At 41.6% G+C, this 8,184-nt stretch overlaps 1 protein-coding gene across 1 annotated transcript; it reads left to right on the top strand.

The window, feature by feature from the left end:
• Nucleotides 1-1,901: 1,901 nt before the first annotated feature.
• On the top strand, nt 1,902-7,980 carry LOC122945100 (somatostatin receptor type 5-like). The gene is made up of 2 exons (XM_044303966.1): nt 1,902-2,050; nt 6,118-7,980. The coding sequence occupies exon 2, from the start codon at nt 6,144-6,146 to the stop codon at nt 7,134-7,136; it is 993 nt and encodes a 330-aa protein (XP_044159901.1). The 5' UTR covers nt 1,902-2,050; nt 6,118-6,143; the 3' UTR covers nt 7,137-7,980.
• The last annotated feature ends 204 nt before the right edge of the window (nt 7,981-8,184 follow it).

Genomic DNA, 8,184 nt, shown 5'->3' with positions numbered 1-8,184 from the left:
ACATCTGCCAAGCCATAGGAACACCTGAAGGGCAGCATCTGGTCAGGGCATCCACCACGCCACTTACTCTATGAGGTTGGTCACAAGGTCAACATGTGAAAAAGTAGGACACAATGCGCACTGTTAATTCCATGGACCTTGGTTGTCACCCAGCTTTTCCAGAAACAGATAAATGAAATTTCAAATAACTTACCCAGAGTGGGAAAACAGAAGGAATGGAAGCGCTTACAGGGGTTGCTGATCTGGACAATTCCCATCAGAATGGTTCTTATCACGAGGAAGCTGCAAACTGTTTCCCATTTCTTCTGCAGCACCTCCGCAGGACAAGTGTGGTATTACACGACACCCATTCAAATGTACGGTATATACTGTATTCTAAGTGAAATAGTAATGATATATTCTGCAGCACTGCACAAAGATACTTACATTGGCCCACACGATCTAAGGATACACATCACGTTTTTTGTATACATTAAATAGATAGCAAACACGTGATGTGAACCCACCGTAAAATCCAAATTAATCTATCTGTATGTTTTTGGAGGTTAGGAGGAACCAGAGGAAAACCCACAGAAACATGCGCAGAAGATGAAAACACCTCGCAGATTGGTCAGATTCGAACCCAGGACACCAAGACAACGAAGCTAATCACTTTTAGTAATGGTCACAAAACAGTAAAATTCCATTAAACACGTAATAATAATAATAATAATAATAATATCTATATCATAAAAATCTGTGTCTGTCTGTCCTCTGAACTGGCGCCTGAACTGTCGGACACCAAATTTGACACCTAGGTGGTAAACTGGGTGTCTGGGAAGGTTTTTGTAAAGGTCTCAGCTCTCCAGGAGGCACCGTTCTTGAGATATCCTCAAAAATGGCGCCATCACATGACCCTTATTAGCCAATAGAAGCTAGCAGGTCCTTCTGTCTTGACATACACAGTTACATCAGGTTTCCATAACAGCTCACCCATTTTTCTTTCCTGTCATAAGTAACTGTTAAGGGGGCTGGGAACTGTGGAGGTCACTGTTAAGAGGGTGGGGCGCTGTGGAGGTCACTGTGAAGGGAGCGGGGTGCTGTGGAGGTCACTGTTAAGGGAGCAGGGAGCTGTGAAGGGAGCGGGGTAATGTAGAGGTCACTGTTAAGGGGGTGGGGTGCTGTAGAGGTCACAGTTTAGGGAGCGGGGTACTGTGAAGATCACTGTTAAGGGGGTGGTGCTCAATGGAGGTCATTGTTAAAGGGGAGGGGCATTGTGTAGGTCACTGTTAAAGGGGAGGGGCATTGTGGAGGACACTGTTAAAAGGGCAGAGTGCAGTGGAGGTTACTGTTAAAGGGGAGGGGCATTGTGGGGGTCACTGTTAAAGAAGCAGGGGGCTGTGGAGGTCACTGGTAGGGGGACAGGACACTGTGGAGGACACTGTTTTTGGGTAAAGTTAAAAATAAATAGTGTGTAACTGCTGGGGTTTATAGAGCGACTTATGATCTCCCTGTAAAAAAAAATTCAAAAAATGAGGGCATGGACTGGCCTCCTGGGCACCAATAAACACAGAAACTGACCAACACTTCAGACTCGGGCAGTGCCGGCAACTTTTTCTAGTAATATATACGGTGCAGATAAAAACTAAAAATTAAAAGTGTGAAATATAAATTGAGGTTAGAAATGTAAAAAAATGAAAAAGCTGTGATGATAATATGTCAGTCTCCCTGATACAAGCCGTGCATGTCCCACTGCTAGGGTTAATAGCTCTGCTCGTACAGGGAGGGGGGGTGACAAATTCAGACCCTGATAACACACCCGACCAATGAAAATGTCTCCTTTCCCCTCCCTGGACCCCTCCCAGCCCCCTGAGCACTTCTAGCTGAGGAGGGGCACACACAGTATGGGGTGGGATGTGTGTTACCAGGAATCATTCCAAAAATATGAATGGAGACGAGGAAATTCCCTGAGCATTAAAGCAGCGGAGTCAGACGAGCCCACAGCCAAAAATCCTACTGCACTCATCCTGTGCTGACCGCCGGTACCTGGACACCCTATCCGTCAGGTCAGGTAAGTCGCCCCATCCTCACCTGCCGCCCCCACCGCTGCTCGTCCATCAATTTATTTATTTTTTTGACATTTCACTTCTGTTTCGAGTCAGATTGTGGTTTTGAATGATTTTCTACACTGAAAGGGGTGCAATTATTTTTGCAAAGAGTTCATATGACTTTTTTTTGTTTTTTTAGTATATTTTTATATTTAGAATTTAGTGGGGTCGGGCATTTGCACCATTTATGAAGGGTTTGAGGAAATGTCTCAGGCCCCTGACATCTGATGTAAAAGGTCTCATGGTGAGAAAATGGTGAGTGACAGACGTAAGTTTCTTCTAGATTTTGGAGGGGTTGAGAAATGTCTCACGTTGAGAAAATGTCTCTGTATAAAGAATATAAGGTATGAATGAAACTTCATGAAGGGCGTAAGTTTCTAATAGAGAAAATGTCTCGGTCATGCAACAGCTGGGGAAAAATGTCTCAAGGATTTTGTCCCTCAGCCGTTTCTACATACATTTCTTCTGCGGGTTAGGTGTCTCAAAATGACGTAGGGTTAAAAATGGGAGGCACGAAAGAGCCTCTACTGAGGTTTTCATGTTTTAGATGTCATTTTGGCGTGAGAAAATGTCTCAGCCGCACGACAGACCAGAGTAGATTTATCAGTAGTGCCATAGGAGTCGTCAAAAATGGTGCAAATTTCTTAAAGTGACGCACACAGTAGGATAGAGATGACAGAACACGACTGGCGTGTTAGAGACATTTCTCTTCTTTACATACTCTGATGGCTAACGCACATGTACAGCAATAATGGCGTACAGAAGTAATAAGTTTGGCGCATTAAATGCCTTTTCTAAGCCCCTCCCATTTTATTACAATTTTACCGTTATGGGTGGGGTTCTTGGGCAGGGTTTGTACATTAAAGCTAGCCCCGCAATCGGTTCTTCGCTACAGGTCTAGGGTTCGCAAACCCAGTGATCAGCTCTTCAGAGAAGATGCAACTGACCATACATGTCGCCCACTATAGACGGAATATGGTATTATATGCTGGCCAAAGAACCGCTCTTATAGTATCTAATAGAGGTGGGACCTGAGTGGGGATCTAATCTATGATGTCAATATGCCCCCCCAATTAGGTTTATATAAATGGGTGGGGTCCTCCATAAATACCATACAATACTATTGGCAAGAAGTAAATCTCAGCATGAAATATTTTACATGGAGTTATTTCCTAAAAGTGTATGGCCTCTTTAAATCTTAAAGGGATTGTCCATAGTGTCCATCCCACCAAAGTACCTCAATCTGTAATCATTTCCTTAAGAATAGGGCCTTAGAGAGATAGTCCAATGCATCCATCCCATCAAAGTTCCTTAATCTGTAATTATTTCCTAAAAGTGTATGGCCTCTTTAAATTTTAAAGGGATAGTTCATAACATCCATCTCATCAAAGTTCCTCAATCTGTAATAATTTCCTAAAGTATAGGACCCCTTTAAATCTTAAAGGAATTGTCCATAACATCCATCCCATCAAAGTTCCTCAATGTGTAATTATTTCCTAAAAGTATCTGGCCCCTTTAAATCTTAAAGGGATTGTCCTCAACATCCATTCCATCAAAGTTCCTCAATCTGTAATTATTTCCTAAAAGTATCTAGCCCCTTTAAATCTTAAAGAGATAGTCCTTAGCATCCATCCCATCAAAGTATCTCCATCTCTAATTATTTCCTAAAGAACAGGACGCCTTTTAATCTTAAAGGGATTGTCCATAGCATCCATCTCATCAAAGTTCCTCAATGTGTAATTATTTCCTAAAAGTATCTGGCCCCTTCAAATCTTAAAGAGATAGTCAATAGCATCCTTTCCCATCAAAGTACGTCAATCTGTAATTATTTCTTAAAGGTTAGGGCTGCTTTAAAACTTAAATGGATTGACTATCACATCCAATCCATCAACGTTCCAACATCTGGAAATGGAAGGCTCAGAAAGTATCCCTTTTGACTGTTGATCAGGACATCTATCTGATTACGTTCAAAATCCAGGGTTATGGGATCCTCTGGCATTGTCCTAGCCTGTAGATATACAGTATCTTCTGGGGGGAGAGGGAACAAAAGAAGGCTGCAAACATTTTTGTGGTGGAATTTTTTGAACTTTTGTGAAAAATTTTTGGTAAGCTGGATTTATGAGGTTTTGATGAGATCTTTGCAAAATTGACTTCACTGTTGCAGCCCTTATGGGGCCTCTGGATGGCTGAGACGGGCACGTGCCTAGTTTGCTTGACTGCAATCAGAATGTTTTTGTTGTCTCCTGGTCATGTGGGCTGGGAGGGGGGGCGATCGTATTCTCTCCATCGGTATTGATCAAACAGTCTGGTTAAGTCGAGAACAAACTGAAACATAAACAGCTCAATAGTCCTCAGACGTTATCAGGAATGTCATTGTTCTGATCTGTTGCCTCGCCTTGGACCTGTGTGCCTAGTGTCATTGAGACCTGCAGGTGCCGCTTATCTCAGTCTGACCTTTTTTATTTTACATCCTGGAGTATGACCTCCATGGCTATAACTATCCCAATGCTTTGCTGAGACAGACCCCCTAGGACATCTATAGGAGATAGAATGACTCCTCTTGGCCTAACAAGAGACTGCTCAAGACAGCTTTATATGGGCCATATTTGTCAAAAAATTTCTTATGGGATTCATGTCTGAGGGCAAACTTTCTATAGTTACCAATAGTAAAATACACCATAACAGTGCAGTAAGGGTGTTTAAAGAGCACCTGTCAGTACAATCAACCCTACTGAACCTGGTAGAGTTGATCCATCTGATTAAAATGATACCTGTCTTGTGAAAATTGGTTGTGCCTTTCCCGAGAAAAACGACTTTTATTCTTTATGAGAATGAGTGCTTCAGGGCTCAGAGGGGCGTGGCCAGCACTGGAAAGCTGAGGAGGACTGAGTGGATAGGCCACGCCCCTTGATGTACTGAGGTCTCTTTTGCCTATAGAAGAAAAGTCTTATTTATTCGGGAACGCTGCAGCCGATTTTCACAAGACAGGTATCAATTTAATCAGTAGGATCAACCCTACCAGGCAGTATGCCTGGTTTAATAGAGTTGGTACTCCTTAAAAAAACTCTCTTGGAAAAATTTTCATTTTTTGGGGTCAGATTGTAACATATATCAGGTAATTAGTATTGCAGTTAATTTTTTTTACTCCTGATTTATCAGCCTCGGTTCTGTTCCTTCATTAGTCCATGTGATTCTCCAAATATTCTGCAGAGCTGTACAGTTAATTCTTCAGCTCGACTGACAATATAATTTCCCTATTAAAACTACACAAAAAAGAAGGAGGGTGTGGATACAAACCACATAAGACCCCCATCAACTGAACCCGCTGATCTTGGTGGGACTAGCTCACTATTAAATGTGTATGTATAAAGACCACACAGCTCTCTCCCAATGGCAGATGTTGGGGAAAATAAGTATGAACCAGATGGATTTCAACATGTCTGATCCTTTGGTTCTCAGGGAGATAAGACACTGCCAGAGAAGTATGTGAAAAGTTTACTTCCCTTAGCCCATTCAGAACATGGTGGGTCAGGAGGAATAGCTCACAGCCCACAGCTCTTCAAGTATATGGTCAGATTTTTCTTACCAGGCAACCTCTTTCAGCAGAAACAACCCCTTCACACGGGTGATTTTCCATAGAAAAGTCACAACCAGTCTTCCTCTTTCTTTACATATACCCCCATATAATAAATGGATGACTTGAGTCCACTAGAAGAGCAGCACTCCATACTACCTCATAGACGGGAGTCCCAAATGTTGGACCACCTCTAAGTCCATATAAGCTTAGTAGGCCATACAGACAGGGGTTGTCTTCATGAAAAAATACATTTTTTTTTAAGACAACAGTGGGCCTTAGCTGACAACCATCCTACCTCCTCCATAAGCAAGGTGTAATATTTTGCAACAATACTTTAGGCGTTGACCTCCCCTGTTGAGCACAAACTCAAGACAGGTCCTCCTGGAGATCCTGTAAGTATTAATTATACCTATATTGATGTTTTGATGTTTGATTTTCTTTTTCTTTTTTTAGAAAATCGTGAAATTCTTTGAAACAAAATGGAGGAAGATATGGATGCTCTTTTCAACTTTAGTTTCATCTCTGACAACTTAACTTTCTTGATAAATTCAACATATGACTTTTATTCTCCTAATGTCAGTACTATAGCCCTCATCCCTTTCATAATAGTGTGTTTGGTGGGCCTCCTCGGCAATGTTTTGGTCCTCTCTATCATTTTGTGGTCCAAGAAGATGTGGAGGACCATGAATGTCTTCGTCTTCTGCCTGGCACTTGGAGACTTGCTCTACATGTTATGCTTGCTGATTCTTGTCATTGAACTTATGAGTCCCTTGGGAACCTTCCTGTGCATACTCTACTGGATTCTCACAGCTCTAACTACTTTTTCCAATGTCTACTTTTTGGCCATCATGTCCATCAGTGTCTTCTTGCAGATGTACTTCCCAGCTCTCTCAAAAAAGCTCTGCATTAAAGTTGCTGCATTGACCAGTCTAGGAATATGGATAACAAGTCTTCTGCTGGCCATCCCCTTCTTTATCTATGCTAATGTGGATGAGTACTCCAACTGCATGATCCATTGGCCAGATAGCATTTGGAACATCATCTTCACATCTTACAGGTTTGCCCTTGCATTTTTAGCTCCACTGATATTGATCACTGTCTTTCTCATTCTTACCCAACGTCGGGTTCAAAGGCAAGACCAAACCATGGATTCCACAGTGACCATCGTCAAGGAAGATATGGTGATGATCATGGTCCTCTCTCTGATCTTCATCATCTTCTGGCTTCCAACTCATGTTCTCGAAATCATGTCAGGACTCACCTCCGATGGGCAGTTTAGTGATGGAAGTTACTACGCCATCAGCATCGTACCTTATCTGAAAAGTTGTGTTTATCCCTTCGTCTATGGATTTCTATCTAGAGGCTTTAAACACTGGTACAACAGAATTTTTTGTTGCAAAAAAGTCCATGAAGGTGACGACCCTCCCAAAAATTCCAACGAGAGACAAGAAGATAAGTCTACTCCATGTTAGCCTTCTTCATCTTCACCTTTGATTTGTATTGGGACCCACCCCATGTACTTGATAGATCATTGTGATGACCCCTGTCTAAATCTCTTGACAGAACAAATTATGTCTATCTTTATGAAGGACAACTAGCTGAATATGTTGCTTAGGGTGGTCACCACCCCAGGGACAAGGGAAGTTCCAGTCGGCCACAGATTGTGGCAACTATTATGGCAAAAACAATCATAGTTGTGACCCTTGAGAGACTGCACAGAAGACATTGTGCCCTGTGTACAAACCAAAAAGGACATACTGACAGTTTCCTTTTTATTTTTTTTGATAATTGACCAAAAATTAACTGACTTTGGATTACACGGGCAGTAAAGGTGACACTAAGCATTTTTGTATTGAATCTTCTTCATTAACTTTAAGCTGTTTTCATTTTATTTTCAGTTTATAGCACTATGCAGTGCAGAAACACCTAGAAAGTGTCAGCAAGCTGCTGTTGACTGATCTGCCATTCTGCTACATTAGATATTCATAACATAAGGGAACAAGCACTGACTATGTGGTATTAAGATGAACTGCCCCGAGTATTCATACAAGCCATCAATAGAATAGCAATAAACTCATAAAAAAGTACTCCAAGTGACAGCCTGCTTGTTGATGGTTTCCAGGTATCCAAAGGGGATATTTTTTTTTCCACCCAATGTTTACTGTAAATAATTTTGCTTTCATATTATCATATAAAAGGAATATATAAACCCAGTACATGTTATTACCGTACGCATTCTCTTCACATACAAGCTTGCGGGGTCATGTCATGGATTTTGACTCCGACATCTGGAATCTGAATAAAATTAATTTTTTCATGGTATTATTTTTGGAATTTGGCCTTTCGTTTCCGTAACTTCACAGAACCACTTAATAAATCTCTGGGCGGACCTTCTGTCTACTCTCAGGATGTTCTTGATGGGATCTGGAGAGCGTGTTTTCCCTTAAAGGGGCAGTATTCAGTATAACCTGTAATGTATTAATCTGAATCTTTGCTTATTCTGGACTTAGGAGTCCAGTG

The sequence above is a fragment of the Bufo gargarizans genome, chromosome 8 (assembly GCF_014858855.1).
Source record: "Bufo gargarizans isolate SCDJY-AF-19 chromosome 8, ASM1485885v1, whole genome shotgun sequence".
Lineage (NCBI taxonomy): Eukaryota > Metazoa > Chordata > Amphibia > Anura > Bufonidae > Bufo > Bufo gargarizans.
Note: the sequence above shows the minus strand (reverse complement) of the source record. Positions and strands in the feature narration are given on the sequence as shown.

What these genes read in the sequence shown, in the direction of transcription:
- LOC122945100 (XM_044303966.1), top strand. Translation starts at nt 6,144, where the DNA reads ATGGAGGAAGATATGGATGCTCTTTTCAACTTTAGTTTCATCTCTGAC.